General features: G+C 46.3%; 1 protein-coding gene across 1 annotated transcript in view; it reads right to left on the bottom strand.

Moving 5' to 3' along the window:
- LOC139754806 (protein CIMAP1C-like) overlaps positions 1-19,056 on the bottom strand; it is a 60,351-nt gene extending 41,295 nt beyond the window's left edge. Inside the window, 1 exon segment of the mRNA XM_071672639.1 lies at positions 18,847-19,056. Within this exon segment, the coding sequence (XP_071528740.1) occupies positions 18,847-18,858 (12 nt within the window). The 5' untranslated portion in view covers positions 18,859-19,056.
- Between the last annotated feature and the right edge of the window lie 386 nt (positions 19,057-19,442).

Genomic DNA, 19,442 nt, shown 5'->3' with positions numbered 1-19,442 from the left:
ATTTTTAGAAACACAAACAAGCAAAGTGAACACGTAATAAATGTGTAATCCAAACATACAATGCTTCAGTTGTTTATAAGGCAATGTGTAATGCAACATACGATGTCGCGGGATCATATTTAGACTAGCCTGAACGAACATGGGTGTGATTTCCTTGCTGGCGACTCAACAACACAGAAATTAAATTTCGATATAGAACCATCCAAGTATATTCAAGCGATGATACGTTAAATGGCGAACCTTGTAGGTGGCGGAGTTAATGAGAAACAAGGACGGTTGAGGAAGGTCGGTGGGAGCGTGTTGTGGCTAGGTTACCTGACATGCAACTCTTATTATGCACAGTGTCTTGTCGGGGAATGTTAGCTAGTTCAGTCCAGGACACTCCACCATCTACACTATCCACACACACACACACACACACACACACACACACATATATATATATATAATATATAATATATATATATATATATATATATATATATATATATATATATATATATATTATAATTTTTTTTTTTTTTTATACTTTGTCGCTGTGGCCTTTGTTGTCTTTTCTTAGCGCTACCTCGCGCTCGTGCGGGGTTGTCATTTCATGTTTGGCGGGGTGGCGACACGATGAATAAAGGCAGCAAGTATGAATTATGTATATGTGTATATATGTATAAGTCTGTGTATGTATGTATATGTATACGTTGAAATGTACAGGTATGTATATGTGCGTGTGTGGACGTGTATGTATATACATGTGGATGTGGGTGGGTTGGGTTACTCTTTCGTCTGTTTCCTTGCGCTACCTCGCTAACGCGGGAGATAGCGACAAAGTAAAATATTATATATATATATATATATATATATATATATATATATATATATATATATATATATATATATATATATATATATATATATATATATATAAAGTCGGCTCCCGTTTGTTATGTCCGTGGTACAGGAAGGTCTCGGATCACTGACATGTGTGTCTGATCAATTCTGAGATGTTTACTGTTTACTAGACCTAAAAACTGCAATTCGTCATTCGGTTCGACCAATCACAGATAAATATTTCCTCATTATTAGGTTCAGGAGGAAGTGGGTATTGACGGTCGCCAGCAGCCATAAGGAAGATGTTAAACATATGTATTACCCACAACTTCAAGTCTTGTTGAGGTTTACCGTGGCCAGGTGTACCATGCCGAGTGTTACCGTGGGGGCAGCTCAACACAAACATATTCTATCTTTTAGCAACATGTCATCATTTTGGTTGGTAATGTTGTCATCAGTACAGAGACAGTTAGTTGGTCGGTGATCAGCTTTTCCTTTTTGTGAGTAACAACAGGAAGACCCAAAATACATGCAGCACGATCAATCACTTACATGTTATTTAATATATCAAGTCTAGTGGTTGGTAACACCTCCATTCTTACATCATGAACAATATTGATTTCCATATTTCAGTCTATACAGATCACTTGGATGTCCAACTTGGTTCACCAAAGTTGTAGCTGCTAGTGTGTTATAATTCCTCGTACATTCTTGGACAACCTTAATTTGCCAGTTTCAAAATCTGTGCGTATGTGAAGGGTATAATTGTATATCTAAGACTAAATGTAAGCAACATCATGATTTAAAGATGGGACTGGTGGTAGGTAATGTATTCTGGCCGGTGTCCAGTAAACTTAACTTGGAATGTTCTAGGGTAAAATTACCTCAGCATATGTTGCTCAGTGTTGTCTGGTTCAGGTACGTGGATGACGTACTCTGTCTTTGGCCATCTAGTGAAAATCTAGAAATACCTCTCCATTTTCTTCATAATAAGGTACCTTCCATCAAATTTACAATGTATTCAAATGGCTTTCATAATAAAATGATCTCTGAATTATCTTCATGTACCATTTGGATGCGTGTTGGTGTTTGGTGAGGTAGGTGGAGGTGTCAGTGGTGTGGATAGATGCGTGTTGGTGTTTGGTGAGGGAGGTGGAGGTGTCAGTGGTGTGGATGGATGCGTGTTGGTGTTTGGTGAGGTAGGTGGAGGTGTCAGTGGTGTGGATGGATGCGTGTTGGTGTTTGGTGAGGGAGGTGGAGGTGTCAGTGGTGTGGATGGATGCGTGTTGGTGTTTGGTGAGGGAGGTGGAGGTGTCAGTGGTTGTAGCAGCTTGAGTTCTCCCCAGGAGCGGCCGCAGTCCCCGGCAGGAAGCTGACATATACAGATTCAGGTGTTATTATCCTGACCACCTTGGGCCGCAGTCTCCACCCATTGGGCCTGCCACATATCACCAACCAAGGTCCCGCCGCTGACGGGTTTTGTTGCCAGATAAAAACTAAATTACAAAGTGAAACATCCGGGCTCAAATATTACATTACAAAACTGTAGGACAGAAAACGGGAATTTATCTTTTGTTCTCGGTGTTCAACAATTCTGTAGCAGATACTGTTATCATTACAGGTCGTTAATGGGTAGTGCGTCTCCAGGATGGTCAGGGCAGGACGTGTGTGGTGGGGGCAGCAGGGCAGGACGTGTGGTGGGGGCAGCAGGGCAGGACGTGTGTGGTGGGGGCAGCAGGGCAGGACGTGTGGTGGGGGCAGCAGGGCAGGACGTGTGTGGTGGGGGCAGCAGCGCCCGGGGATGTCCCCCCCCCCCCCAATCAACAACCACAAGAGGGTTATTATCACAATGTGTTCACCATAAAAAGTTGTAGACCCTAGGGCAGGGTCTCAGAGCTTGAGGCTGTAAATAACACGTAATTGGCCACGTGAAAAGCCCTTCTCCTGCGTTGACAGTTGTTCATCCTGGTGGGTGTTGGGGGCAGCGTGGTGGTATTGCTGGTAGTGGTGGTGATGGTGATGGTGTTGGCGAGGGTGATGGTGGCTACTGGCAGAACTCTAGTAGTGAAGATGTGGACGGGATGATCGTCTAAGTGGCAGTGCGAGGGGGAGTCGTACACACCTCATCTACTGTCCTCACCATGTGTTCTCGTGCTACAGTATGGTGAACATAAACATCTCAGACTTCACCTTATCTTGCGTGTGGGACTTGTCTTTCCAGCCGTCCATCACTGTACTGCCTCCCGTGTACGTCTGTGTCTTTAATGACGTCATCATTGCCGCCGTGCTCCTGGTCTCCTCTCGTTGCTCGGGTCAGGTCGCCAGTACTGACATTGTCAGACTGGTTGACAAACTTGACAGTAAAGAGATGTCTTCCTTCCTTTCACCCTGACTCCTGTGGGTGTCAGTATATGGCTGGTGACGTCTCCTGCTCGCATACTTCAGGTATGGTCTCTGCTACCGCTGCTCGACAGCCTCACACACACACACACACACACACACACACACACACACACACACACACACACACATGTTTCCTCAAGTGAGCGACTACGGCAGAGGCAAACTCTGATTACCATTCAACTTATATTAGTAATGTCTTCTGTACATCTTATCTGTGAAATCTGACAACAACAAGGTTGTAGTATAACTCCTTTACAACTTTCCTAGCGTAGTGTTCTAATGATAGGCTGGGTTTGGGTACTAGGTCAACTTCCAAGTGATAGGCTATGTACTAGGTCAGCCCCTCAAGTTTTATCAACGGTACATTTCCATGGTCTAAAGCTACGAGATAAAGTCATAACCTAGCCACATCCCGTCCTTATCACTGGTCAAGATAACTAGTGTCATCATCTACAGATGAGATCAGTGCTGGAGACTGTCTACTTCTCTAGTATATTGCTGCAGTCTTTAATACTTATTCCTCTCAAGGGTTTAGCATCATCACTACACAATCAGGAATAATTTCAGTTCTGGCAAGTAATGTCGTAAGGTCAGAGGAAGTACTGGTTCCAAGGCTGGGCCTCGCAAGTCACTCACTACTCGTTACATTAATACCATCTGTGAAGGCACGTGTTACAGGTATGGTCTGTTCTTCCCTCACGTTGAAGTAATTTCTGACGCACTGGTGGGCTTAATCCGTCTTCTGCATTGATCATGTTGTGGCCAGAGTTAACGCCTTCTAGAAGTTTGTGGCTCCCTATTTGGGATTACCTGTTGATATATACGGGCAGGGAACTTTCTCCTCATGATACTAGGAGGGTACTTTCTCCTCATGAAAATATATACATATTCATACATCTATGTGTGTATGTGTGCGTGTATTCATACATCTATGTGTGTATGTGTGCGTGTATTCATACATCTATGTGTGTATGTGTGCGTGTATTCATACATCTATGTGTGTATGTGTGCGTGTATTCATACATCTATGTGTGTATGTGTGCGTGTATTCATACATCTATGTGTGTATGTGTGCGTGTATTCATACATCTATGTGTGTATGTGTGCGTGTATTCATACATCTATGTGTGTATGTGTGCGTGTATTCATACATCTATGTGTGTATGTGTGCGTGTATTCATACATCTATGTGTGTATGTGTGCGTGTATTCATACATCTATGTGTGTATGTGTGCGTGTATTCAACTATTTCTAATATCATATACCTGTGACGGGAGGGTTTACCCTAGTGTGACGCTCTCTTAATTTCTTCTTCCGTAACATGTTAGTTGGGTTCTTATATCCGTCCATTCATCACTACATACATATGTGCAGGTGAGTGATACATGTAAGGATGGCGGGTGTGGATGTGGCAGCTGTTACACCATCGTGATCCTCCATCTTCTGTCCGGGATGGTCGTGTTGTGCGTCCTAGCCAGCCCAAGTGTCATGTCTGGCATATTATCTTGCCGCTCTGACGAGTGTTCTTCCAGCCTCGTTCTCTCAAGAATCAGTAGAGTGAGCGTCTCTTAGATAAATTTACTGTTTAATCCCGATACTTGAAGATTGCGCTCCACGCGAGTCTCTAGGATAATATAACTTTTTGAGCAAGACGGCATCGACGATGCTGTCATTGCTATGTCGCGGAAAATAACTTTTTCTTGCGGTAACCGCGCATGGAGATCCCGTATGCGGTTATACGCGAAAACACTTCTGGGTTTACCGTCTGCGGGATCTATACCGCCTGAGGGGATCCCGTGCGGTTATACCGCCTGCAGGAGGATCCCCGTTGCGGTTATACCGTCTGCAGGAGGATCCCCGTTGCACCGGAGAGCGATAGAAATATATTTTAGAACGTTGAAAGTGTGAACTATGAACCATCTAAGGTGTATCTTATTCCAGGTATTACAGTCTGAAGGTTCATTAATGTACAAAGTTCAAGAGCGGCCGCCGTTGGAGGAACAAAGTGTTCCTTCAGCAGTGGAGGTGGTGGCTGTCCGGCCGCCAGTATAGCCATACCCACACCAGTGGTGCCCAGGGCGGCGCCTTCACTAGGCATCACACAAGCACATCCTCCTCAAACTTATATTTCTATATATAAGTAATGACTTACTTTATACTATGTTTGTTAGACCTTCAAACTTCTCTTCACAACCAATATTAACTATGCTAAAGCCAGCACCAAAGAAATATAATCACGTATATATATATATATATATATATATATATATATATATATATATATTTTTTTTTTTTTTTTTTTTTTTTTTTTTCTTACTATTCGCCATTTCCCGCCTCAGCGAGGTAGCGTTTAGAACAGAGGACTGGGCCTCTGAGGAAACATCCTCACCCGGCACCCTTCTCTGTTCCTTCCTTTGGAAAAATGAAGAAAAGAAAAAAAATGAGAGGGGAAGATTTCCAGCCCCCCGCTCCCTTCCCTTTTAGTCGCCTTCTACGACATGCAGGAATACGTGGGAAGCATTCTTTCTCCCCTATCCCCAAGGATAGAATATATAATATATATATATATATATATTATATATATATATATATATATATAATATATATATATATAGGTGGGAGACTAGGCTTTCCAGAGGTACATATGTGGGAGACTAGGCTTCCCAGATCGGGTTAGTGAAGGTCTGGTTATCAGGTATGAACAACTCATATCACATGACACCAGAGGTATCAGGTTGCCAACCTTATCTGTATATCAGTTTACAAACCCCATCTATTTCATTCATAACCAGCAAGTCTACAACACGGATCCCTCCTAACCTAGCAACCTAACCAAGAGCAAAACATCCAAACAATCACACATTGTTCGTATCCTGGCCAGGTGTCTGCCTGGCTCGGGCCTTCCTACGCGTACCTAAGGTCCTCCAGCCAGCCAGCCGGGACAGAAACAATGCCATCGACCCGCCATCTCATGTGTTTGTCTCATCATAAAGTTACAGACTTGTCGGCTTACCACAAGACGTGCTCGCAGGTAACAAGACAATGCTTTCAAATCAATTTCCATTACAGGAGAGGAAGATAACAACATAGTTCATTACAGGAGAGGAAGATAACAACATAGTTCATTACAGGAGAGGAAGATAACAACATAGTTCATTACAGGAGAGGAAGATAACAACATAGTTCATTACAGGAGAGGAAGATAACAACATAGTTCATTACAGGAGAGGAAGATAACAACATAGTTCATTACAGGAGAGGAAGATAACAACATAGTTCATTACAGGAGAGGAAGATAACAACATAGTTCATTACAGGTGAGGAAGATAACAACATAGTTCATTACAGGAGAGGAAGATAACAACATAGTTCATTATGAGAGACAGCCGCCTACCTCTGAGGCCAGCATGACAGGCCCTCCCTGTCTGCCAAACCTTGGCTTACGTCGCGTCCATCACAACCCTGCCACTCCTACTTCCCCTCCTGTCATACACTTCACTTCTCAATTAATCTGCTTCAAAAAGTTGTAAATAATAGGTTTTTAATGTGTATTTTGTTGGGTTCCAGTCAACCTGTACGTATTATACAAGTGTAAGACGTAATAATATTACGAGTTTCACACCCGTGACAGCCTGCATCATGGTCGTCAACCACATGTCTGGCAAGGGTTGTCAACACTGCCTGCCTCACACAAGCACTGGTAATAATGATCTAATTTCCTTAATGTTTCTGCCAGATATTACATGCTTCTGGAGGTCTCTAGTATCATCTGGGAGGGAACAGTCAGTGGTCCAGACTGGTTGATGAGGTAAGGCCTGCATGACAGGGACAGTTGATGAGGTAAGGCCTGCATGACAGGGACACTTGATGAGGTAAGGCCTGCATGACAGGGACAGTTGATGAGGTAGGCCTGCATGACAGGGACAGTTGATGAGGTAAGGCCTGCATGACAGGGACAGTTGATGAGGTAAGGCCTGCATGACAGGGACAGTTGATGAGGTAAGGCCTGCATGACAGGGACATTTGGTCACCAGACAGCTGCAGGAGCAACCACTCACCTCACCATACATATTATGTTTACATATTAACGTAACGATGTGACGACCAATCGTGACGTTGTCGTGTACACATCCCAGGTGATTATGCCCGACTCTGACCCTCCCTCACAGATGTGGTGGGTGGCTGCAGGCGGCAGCTTCGTCCATTATCCTGGGTACAGAACCTGGAGGTGGTTTGGGCGTGCTTCTCTCCTTCTGGAGAATTTAATCGTAGGTTAGGCATCGTGTGTGTGTGTGTGTGTGTGTGTGTGTGTGCGCGCGCGTGTGGTAACCAGCCACCGGACACCCCCGCGCCACTACCACGATAAACCTAGAATTATCAACTGGTTGTATACGTGGGCTGGCTGCCATGAGATGATGTGGTGGACACACACTTGTGAGACACAAGGCCGGCTGGAAGACGTCCAGGGACTGCTGGCACACTTGTATGGAACATGCTGATGGAGGTGGGACATCTGTGAGACGTCGAGGGATTGGCCCTGATGTGTCCGGGACGCCCATTCGCTGCAGGAGGACCCGGCAAGTCTGGTTGTCTTGCGCCTTACGGGAGGATCAAGTGGTCGGGCTACTGTGGAGGGTTCTGAGTGAGTGACCGGGTCTGCCGCTCCTGAACTTTACCTCCTCCGGTGGTTGGTGTGGGTGGAGGTCCGGCGCCCCGCCCTGGTCACCGGCTGGCAGCCTCCTCCTACAGAACTCGTCTGTGGCTATAGCCAGTGACCTGAGAGGCCGGGCTGGTGTTTACAGCCAGCAACACAAGTGAAGGTCACTTGCCCGGCTGATCAATGCTGCAGGCAGCCACCACAGGTTACACCCCACCCCCCACACACCCACATCTGCGGGCCAGGCCTGACACTACTGGTTGGGATCCAATATCAGGGCCTCGGGTGGTGCCGGCCCGCCCACAACCGTGGTAATAAACCCATCCATCTCCAGCAGGAGGAGGATACTCAGGCCCAGCAGGGTTCTGGCCGAGGCTGTGGCCTCCGGGAGAATCTTGAGGGAGTGACAGGCGGCCACCAGCTCCACTATACCACTCCAGTTGTTACCAACACATGGGTTGCCGCAGCCCAGGCCTGCCTCACACCATGAGCACGAGGGTGTCGACCTACAGTGCTGGTGGTTGTCATGATGTCATTCCTTCTCCCGCCTCGTGTTCACACGTCTGTGTTCCCTGAGAGATCCAGCCTCGGCCATTCATGATCAGGTAACGGGATGGTCCAGCACGGCGCTGTGAGACACGCCAGGGTTACTGGTTCACGTGAGGCTACTGCACCACCAGCGGCCGGAGCCTCCTCAACCACGATCATATTATTGACAGCAGGAGCGGCGGGTGCTGGGGCGGGCTCACAAGCCGCCAGACACATCGTCTGCTGAACAGAACAGGACACAGGAAGCAATCTGGCATCACACATAGGCTCAGAACGTGCAGTGGCAGAAGGTAAGGCTACTGCCCAGGGAAGCCCTCCAGATGTCTGAGTCAGCAGGAGGAGGAGGAGGTCAAGATGGCAGCGACATATGGAGGGAGGCGTGGCAGGCATGAGTCACCAGGACAAGATGCTCCTTACACTGAGCCACTGTCCACCACCGCCCTCCCATGTGCTCTGCTCACACTGCACACCAACATCAACAATTGTTACCGGCGAGCGATACCCAGGATGTGGAAATGATACAAGTCAATGGTACAGATCAATAAGAAACAAAACATAACGTGTGACACAAACTAAACAACGGAAACACATGTTCAAGACCTGAACAGCAACACAAACATGGAACACACGTGGTTCACAACACTCCAACGATGTCCATCATGATCAGGTCCCACCTTATATATGTACTTTCCTATATAAACCAACTATATACATCATGATCAGGTCCCACCTTATATATGTACTTTCCTATATAAACCAACTATATACATCATGATCAGGTCCCACCTTATATATGTACTTTCTTATATAAACCAACTATATACATCATGATCAGGTCCCATCTTATATATGTACTTTCCTATATAAACCAACTATATACATCATGATCAGGTCCCACCTTATATATGTACTTTCCTATATAAACCAACTATATACATCATGATCAGGTCCCACCTTATATATGTACTTTCTTATATAAACCAACTATATACATCATGATCAGGTCCCACCTTATATATGTACTTTCCTATATAAACCAACTATATACATCATGATCAGGTCCCACCTTATATATGTACTTTCTTATATAAACCAACTATATACATCTTGATCAGGTCCCATCTTATATATGTACTTTCCTATATAAACCAACTATATACATCATGATCAGGTCCCACCTTATATATGTACTTTCTTATATAAACCAACTATATACATCATGATCAGGTCCCATCTTATATATGTACTTTCCTATATAAACCAACTATATACATCATGATCAGGTGACACCGTATATATACACGATGATGGTGCTGCCAGCCCGGAGCCAAGGAGGTCGGTGGTGGGGGAGGCAGACTGACCTGACCCGAACGACAGGCCAGCCACAAGCAGCAGGTGTGGGCAGGACCCACCACCCTGGGCTGTGCTGGGGTAAGACCCACCACCCTGGGCTGTGCTGGGGTAAGACCCACCACCGTGGGAGGGTCAGCTTGGACCAAGCCAGGGTGACCCTGGACTGAGCCAAGTCCTCGTCCTCCACCTTGACCACATACCACCTCCCTCCAGCCGCCTCCTCCTCCTCCGGTAGAGCCACACCCACACATGGCTGGGTCACCAGTGAGGGCCAACACCTCCGACACGGCCACCCCCTGGGTGTGCTAGCGTCAGCCACAATACAGGTGGTGGCCTCAACCATCACCTGAGAATGTACGGGCATGGTAGTTATGATGGCCTCAACCATCGATGCTGAACAGTTTCAGCTGTTCGTTTGCTAACGGCCAGTTTGGTAGCCGCTCGTTTATTCACTGTTTTATGTCCATGAAAATGTGTCTGGCTGAGCCGGTGTGACATGAGGAGGAGGTGTGTGTCTGGCTGAGCCGGTGTGACATGAGGAGGAGGTGTGTGTCTGCTGCTGCTAGTGTTGACCCCCCCCCCCCATCCCGACCCCCAAGTGGCAGGCACACAACCCACGTCTACCACAACCTACCTCATGATGATATCCCAGCACACCACTGGATCATGTCCCACCACATGATGGACCAAGGCCACTCATACTGTCCTATGACCACTCATACTCTCTCTCAGGAGACCACTCATAATGCCCCACGACCCCTCATGGAAGCCAGAGACCACTCACTCTCCCTCACTTCACACGAGCCACCATAGTCACCCTCCTCACCAACGCTACACGTGACCTTGTGCCGGTGTTGGTGGAGGGCGTCGCCTCCCTGGCTGTGTCTCCGCCTACCTGCCCGTCTGACCGCCCCTTCTGACTCAGCGCTGCCTGACTCACCCTGGTGGCCCTCTGTGGCCCGTGTCGGGGTCAGCAAGAGTTCTGTGGCCATGTGCACTGTAGTCTCAGTGTCTGGGAAGATCGGGGGCCGCAACACATGGCCAAGTGCGAGACACCAACAGTTTACCTTTCTGGCGGAGGTCACTTATGTGGTGTCGAACTGTTACTACCACAGTGTTCCACAACATCTTCGTTCCTTCACAGCGTGGCTAACATGGCTGGCTAGACCGGCAGTAGACGTCCACAGTAATAACCTGATCGTTCGTCAGCAAAGTGCGGGTGAGGCAGGTGTAGTGTAGGACGATGGTCAACCTCACCTGCTGTAATGTTCTGCCATCGTGTGACCCTCACCATGACTCTAACTTGATGCTTAACGTTCACAACATCGACCAGTGTGAGGTGGGGCCAGTTGTCCTGGAGTGCATCTTGTGCAGCCTTGCCCTACCACCACCATGATGCTTGGTGAAGAACCATGCCGTCCTGTTGCTCATGTGGTCAGTCATGCTGGTCTGCTACGTACATGGTCAGGCCTTCAGATTTTCACCCGTGTTTCTACTGGCTGCCGACAATGTGTTTAATGTTGCACATCAGCCCAGACAACCTTATGTTTATATAATTTTTGTCTTGATCTCCTTATTGCAACCCCCGCATTCCAGTGTCAACAATGTACAGTCCTCGTCGCCTGGCGTGCCAGGAGGGAAGTGTTGTTGGGTGCTGCAGGTCGGGCACTATGTCTTCCGGGAGTGAGTCTCGCTTGTCTCACAGCGCTCAGCACAGTACAGCATCACCTGCTCACATCTCACTCGCTCCCAGTACTTAACGTGTTTATGTTTTAGTGCGGCCAAGGGAAGGTGTCTGCGGCCTGGGGAAGGTCTCTGTGGCTGGGGAAGGTCTCTGTGGCCTGGGGAAGGTCTCTGCGGCCTGGGGAAGGTCTCTGTGGCCTGGGGAAGTTGTCTGCGGCCTGGGGAAGGTCTCTGTGGCCTGGGGAAGGTCTCTGCACATTTTCTAACACTGCGGTTTCGTTCGAACTGGGGATAATATGAAGACATAACAATATTCTCTTCTGGGAATATCACAGTCTTGAAGATCGTCATCCCTGGTATTACCTTCTTATGTTGAAGATACGTAGGATCCAGCCGACCAGGTTTATGGAAGAGGTAACAATTGCTCAGTTATGTTTGCTGCAGGCTACAGCTATTGAAAAGACGTGACAACATCAAATTTTAAGTGTGATGAAATATAGAAAAGTTGTCCAAATGTTTGGTGGAGAACGAGGATGTGTATTAGACCAATCATCAGAGGACCAGACGCCACCGTAACGAGTTGTAACTATCAACTTCTCTACATAATACAAGATTGACGTCAACCTGTTCACAGTCATCATCTCACAATGTTGGCTACCTCCTCAGCAGGAATGAGGTGCGCCACCTGGCCCAACACTCACCACAACACATAACAACAATAACAACACTGACATGTTGACCTTGAGCCGCTAGCGACCGTGTCCTTGTTCCAAACATGCCCCGCCCACCTTCAGCACGCCCTGCCCACCTTCATTGTGCCCCGCCCACACTCCTCACTTCCCACCCACACCTTTCACATCCCACCTGTTCTGACCTGGGTAGTAAGGGTGGGCCATCCCACCTATATGACCTAGGTAGTGACGTGTCCCGGATCAGACCCTGCTGAGGTGTCCTGGATCAGACCCTGCTGAGGTGTCCCGGATCACACCCTGCTGAGGCGTCCCAGATCAGACCCTGCTGAGGTGTCCTGGATCAGACCCTGCTGAGGTGTCCTGGATCAGACCCTGCTGAGGTGTCCCGGATCACACCCTGCTGAGGTGCCCTGGATCAGACCCTGCTGAGGTGTCCCGGATCACACCCTGCTGAGGTGTCGTGGATCAGACCCCGCTGAGGTGTCCTGGATCACACCCTGCTGAGGCGTCCCAGATCAGACCCTGCTGAGGTGTCCTGGATCAGACCCTGCTGAGGTGTCCTGGATCACACCCTGCTGAGGCGTCCCAGATCAGACCCTGCTGAGGTGCCCTGGATCAGACCCTGCTGAGGTGGGGGAGGGGGCGAAGGTTCTGGTAGCGTTGAAGAATGTGTGGAAGGCGAGAACATTATTTCGGAGAGCAAAAATGGGTATGTTTGAAGGAATAGTGGTTCCAACAATGTTATATGGTTGCGAAGCGTGGGCTATAGATAGAGTTGTGCGGAGGAGGGTTGTGCTGGAAATGATATATTTGAGGACAATATGTGGTGTGAGGTGGTTTGATCGAGTAAGTAATGAAACGGTAAGGGAGATGTGTGGTAATAAAAAGAGTATGGTTGAGAGAGCAGAAGAGAGTGCATTGAAATGGTTTGGTCACATGGAGAGAATAAGTGAGGAAAGATTGACAAAGAGGACATATGTGTCATAGGTGGAGGGTACGAGGAGAAGTGAGAGACCAAATTGGGGGTGGAAGGATAGTGAAAAAGATTTTGAGCGATCGAGTTCTAAACATACTGTAGGGTGAGAAACATGCAAGGAATTGAGTGAATTGGAACGATGTGGTATACAGGGGTGGACGTACTGTCAATGGACTGAGCCAGGGCAAGTGAAGCGTCTGGGGTACACCATGGAAAGGTCTGTTGGGCCTGGATGTGGATAGGGAGCTATGGTTTCGGTGCATTAAACATGACAGCTAGAGACTGAGTGCGAACGAATGTGGCTTTTTCTTATCCATTTCTCTGGCGCTATCTCGCTGATGCAGGGGGTGGCGATGTTGTTTCCTGTCAGGCGGGGTAGCCCCGAGAATGGATGAAGGCAAGCAATATACTGTTGGAACTACTAATCCTTCAAACATACCCATTTTTGCTCTCCGAGATAACGTTCTCGCCTTCCACCCATTCTTCATCGTCCCCAGAACCTTCGCTCCCAACACCATTTTGTGACACTTCCGCTTCCATTCGCTGCTAAGTCCACTCCCAGATATCTAAAACACTTCACTTCCTCCAGTTTCTTCTATCCATTCAAACTTACATCCGAACTAACTTGTCCCTCAACCCTGCTTAACCTAATAACCTTGCTCTTCACATTCACTCTCAACTTTCTCCTTTCGCACGTTATTCTAATCTGTCACCAACTTCTGCAGTTTCTCACTCGAATCAGCCACCAGTGCAGTATCATCGGCGAACAACAGTTAACTAACTTCCCAGGCCCTTTCATCTCCAACAGACTATATACTCGCCCCTCTCTCCAAAACTCTTTCATTTACCTCCCTTACCATCCCCATCCATAAACAAATTAAACACCCATGGAGACATCACACACCCCTGCCAGAGACCAGCCTTCACTGGGAACCAATCACTATCCTCTCTTCCTACTCGTACACATGCCTTAAATCCTTGATGAAAACTTTTCACTGCTTCTAACAGCTTGCCTCCCACGCCATATACTCATAAAGACCTTCCACAGAGCATCTCTATCAACTCTACCATATGTCTTCTCCAGTTCCATAAATGCTACATACAAATCCATCTGTTTTTCTAAGTATTTCTCACATACATTCTTCAAAACAAACACCTGATCCACACATCCTCTACCACTTCTGAAACCACACTGCTCTTTCCCAATCTGATGCTCTGTACATGCCTTCACCCTCTCAATCAATACCTCCCATATAATTTCCCAGGAAGACTCAACAAACTTATACCTCTGTAATTTGAGCACTCACCTTTATCCCCTTTGCATTTGTACAATGGCACTATGCAAGCATTCCGCCAATCTCAGGCACCTCACCATGAGTCATACATACATTGAATAGCCTTACCAACCAGTCAAAAACACAGTCATCCTGTTCTTAATAAATTCAACCGCAATGAGTGGATGGGTCGTTTTTCGTGTTTCCTGGCGGTACCCCACTGACGCGAGAAACGGCGATCAAGTATAAAACTATATATATATATATATATATATATATATATATATATATATATATATATATATTGGAAAGGATCACACTTTTGCGCGTGATCAAGTATATTCCTATGAGTCCGCGGGGAGAATGAAACACGATAAGTTCCCAAGTGCACTTTCGTGTAACAATCACATCATCAGGGGAAACACAAGAGAGAAATATAACAGTCAGTTGATATACAACGGAGAGACGTAGCTAGGACGCCATTTGGCAAGCATGCGATTGTCCAAGACCGACAACGACCGTATCATAAACTTATTATGTAGACAAGAAGGTGAAGTGTTTACAAATTTTATCAACAATAAGTTATCCAATTTGTATAGACTATCACTGATATAATCTTAATATAGGCGATCATAGCCTAGCGGTAGCGCTCCCGTCTGTTGCACGGGGGTCCCGGGTTCGATCCTGGCTGTTGGAGGTTTGTATATTCTATGAAGGTGCGTGTTCATATGCACTTTGTCCGTATTCATATACCTCCGCGTTGTACAGTTAAGTTCGGTAATATGCTATCTGCTGGCTGTGTGAGCCTGATGGGAAATGGCCGGTGTAGACCCCGTTGCTCACCAACGTGAGACGAAGGGTATTCGAGTACATAGTATTCGAATAGTTATTTCCCTATTAGTGGCGTGCACTTTCGTGTAGTAATCAAATCATCAGGGGAGAAACAAGAGAGAAATATGAATCAGTTAATATACATCGAAGAGACGAAGCTAGGACGCCATTTGGTAAACATGCGATTGTCCAAGACATACAACGAACGTTTATAAACTTATCATTTTACAAATTTTATCAACAATAAAGTTATCTAATTTGTATAGACCATCACTAATATTAAGATTATAATTCTCTATGTATTTAATGATAGAAGATTCAATGATATTTCTCGTGGTAATAGAGTTAGAGTTAATAACTGAGATGGCATTACTCCAGTCAAAACAATGATCATAGTTTTTAACGTGATTAAACAAGGCATTTGATTCTTGTCCCGCTCTTATACTATATTTATGTTGCTTAAGTCTAACAGAAAGATCCTTCCCAGTCTGCCCAACATAAAATTTATGACAATTTCCAAAGGGCACTTTATGGATGCATCCAAGAGAATTTTCGGGTGAATTCCAGGTTAAGATATTCTTTATTGTAATATTGTTGCTGAAGGCAACATTTACAATAAAGGATTTGAGCAACATGGGAAGTAAAGTGAAATTATTATTAAAAAGGAGAACTAAAAGATTCTTGGTGTCAATGGGAAGTTTGGGCTTAACTCTATAAAATGATTTCTTTGCTTACATAAGGGATTCATCAATGAAAGATCTAGGGTACTTTAACATAGATCCAATAGAATATATTTTATTTGATCTATGTTAAAGTACCCTAGAAAGAATAAGATTCTTGGTGTCAATGGGAGGTTTGGGCTCAACTCTATAAAATGATTTCTTTGCTTACATAAGGGATTCATCAATGAAAGATCTATTATCTATTATATCTATTATCCCTGGGGATAGGGGAGAAAGAATACTTCCCACGTATTTCCTGCATGTCGTAGAAGGCGACTAAAAGGGGAGGGAGCGGGTGGCTGGAAATCCTCCCCTCTCGTTTTTTTTCAATTTTCCAAAAGAAGGAACAGAGAAGGGGGCCAGGTGAGGATATTCCCTTAAAGGTCCAGTCCTCTGTTCTTAACGCTACCTCGCTAACGCGGGAAATGACGAATAGTTTGAAAGAAAAAAGAATATATATATATATATATATGGATAGGGGATTAAGAATACTTCCCACGTATTCCCTGCGTGTCGTAGAAGGCGACTAAAAGGGGAGGGAGCGGGGGGCTGGAAATCCTCCCCTCTCTTTTTTTTTAATTTTCCAAAAGAAGGAACAGAGGGGGCCAGGTGAGGATATTCCAAAAAAGGCCCAGTCCTCTGTTCTTAACGCTACCTCGCCAACGCGGGAAATGGCAAATAGTTTAAAAGAAGAAAGAAATATATATATATATATATATATATATATATATATATATATATATATATATATATATATATATATCTTTTTTTTTTAATTTTTAATTTTTCCAAAAGAAGGAACAGAGAAGAGGGCCAGGTGAGGATATTCCCTCAAAGGCCCAGTCCTCTGTTCTTAACGCTACCTCGCTATCGCGGGAAATGGCGAATAGAATGAAAAAAAAAATATATATATATATATATATATATATATATATATATATATATATATATATATATATATATATTATATAATATATTCGTAAGCAACGTACTCATTCATTAAGTATCTCAGTCATCTATATTTACTATATTCTCATTCACTTTGTTCCATTCCTTCGTTCCTCCTAAACTGTACAAGGTCTTCTTTCTATCTTTTCTCACATTCTTCTTTTTTTTTTTTTTTGCTTAATTTCATGTTATGTTCTCTGGTTGCTCTACCCTTACATCGTAAGGTAAGGTAAGGTGCCAGGCCTAGCTGTGAAGGTAGAAGACCTCCCAAACCATCGTAAGGTATACGTAAGGTAAGGTAAGGTGCCAGACCCAGCTGTGGGGGTAGAAGACCTCCCAAACCATCGTAACGTACACGTAAGGTAAGGTAAGGTGCCAGACCCAGCTGTGGGGGTAGAAGACCTCCCAAACCATCGTAACGTACACGTAAGGTAAGGTAAGGTACCAGACCCAGCTGTGGGGGTAGAAGACCTCCCAAACCATCGTAACGTACACGTAAGGTAAGGTAAGGTACCAGACCCAGCTGTGGGGGTAGAAGACCTCCCAAACCATCGTAAGGTACACGTAAGGTAAGGTAAGGTGTCAGACCCAGCTGTGGGGGTAGAAGACGTCCAGACCATCTTAAGGCACACGTAGGATAAGGTCAAGCCCAACACACAAGTGTTGCAACATCAAGACAACCTCGGACACGTTATGGCGCTGGCAATGTTGTAGGGCAGCAGGAGGTAAGAGGCTAAACAACAGGGAGATAACAAAGCAGGTGTCACAGGGAGACGACAGGTGATATAGGGAGGAAACACGATATGTGATATAGGGAGGAAACACGACAGGTGATATAGGGAGGAAACACGACAGGTGATATAGGGAGGAAACACGACAAGTGATATAGGGAGGAAACATGACAGGTGATATAGGAAGGTAACACGATAGGTGATATAAGGAGGTAACACGACAGGTGATATAGGGAGGTAAGACATGTGATATAGGGAGGTAACACGACATGTGATATAGGGAGGTAAGACAGATGATATAGGGAGCTAAGACAGGTGATATAGGGAGGTAACACGTGATACAGGGAAGTAAAAATGTTTATTATCCAAGTGGGTAAGAGAGCAGGAGACATTGGAAGGTAATAAAGAGGTGAGGTGGGAAGAAATGGGACAAGTGTCACAGGGAGGTAACAAAGAGATGATACAGGGAGGTGACACAAAGGGGTAACCGGAGAGTTACCCCTGGGAGGCTGCACTACATGAAGAGTGCAGGTAAGGTGGCAAACTGACCCATAATTGCATCAAGGACGGACACATGAGGTACATCAAGGACGGACACATGAGGTACATCAAGGACGGACACATGAGGTACATCAAGGACGGACACATGAGGTACATCAAGGACGGACGCATGAGGTTCATCAAGGACGGACACATGAGGTACATCAACGACGGACACATGAGGTATATCAAGGACCTGATACATGAGGTACATCAAGGACCTGACACATGAGGTACATCAAAGACCCGACTCATGAGGTACATGAAGGACCTGACACATGAGGCGTGAGGATAACGTAAGTTGATGGTCAAGTGATGATGGTTGCCTCACTAGGAGGGCCGTACTAGGGGTGTGGCTGGGCGGCCCGCGCCTGCCTCACTGACACCTGGTAAGGAGTGACGACACAGCGATTCGCTGACAACCCGTACATGCGCCGTCACCATCACAATACAAGGCTACCATTAGCAGGCAGGTGACGGGAGACTTCACCCGCCCGTCAGCCTTCCTGCCTGCTACAGCCACACACAAGAAGACAAACGATCAACAGAATCTAAAATAAATACATGAACAAATGGAGGGAAGCAGGAGAAGGTGAGGAAGACAATGTTCCTCGCCGAACCTGACAACCAACGCTACGTAAGACAACAAGAAGACACTCTACCTTTGAAGGCATGTAGAGGTGGAGGGGCGAGATGAGCGTAGGTCCTCACTGCACGGCAGCAACTCACTGACTGTCTGCCCAGCTACCAGCCGGCCCAGGCTGCCTGCTGCCCGACACCACCTGGGGTCCCCGGCCGGGCACAGGCTCCCTCCCAGCCCGCCTCACCTGCCGTCAGTTCACTACAACGGAGTTAACGGGCATTAAAGGTATATGACTAAATACAGCAAGATGGTTGGAGCCATGAGACGGTAACGAGAGCGTACACATGATGATGGAGGGGGGGGGGGGGTACCTGTGGTGGCCTGGGATGTGGTGGCTGGCCTGCCCACGCCTCGCCCACTGCCACACTCTTCCTCACCTCGACCCCCGACGCCGCCAACAAGGACATGCACTCGCTCCAACTTCTCTCATCTACTTTCCCCATAAATCTCATGACTTTTTACTTATTCGAAATGTCTTTTAAGGGTGTCGTTGCCTCACGCCACAGGCCACATGTGCCAACGATTGTCTGCTGTGGTAGCAGCGACGGGCGAGTCAGGCGGCACAATTACTGCTCAGGTGCTGCACAAGGACCCGCCCGTCGCTCTCTTCCTGGG

Source organism: Panulirus ornatus, chromosome 17 (assembly GCF_036320965.1).
Source record: "Panulirus ornatus isolate Po-2019 chromosome 17, ASM3632096v1, whole genome shotgun sequence".
NCBI classification, from domain to species: domain Eukaryota; kingdom Metazoa; phylum Arthropoda; class Malacostraca; order Decapoda; family Palinuridae; genus Panulirus; species Panulirus ornatus.
Note: the sequence above shows the minus strand (reverse complement) of the source record. Positions and strands in the feature narration are given on the sequence as shown.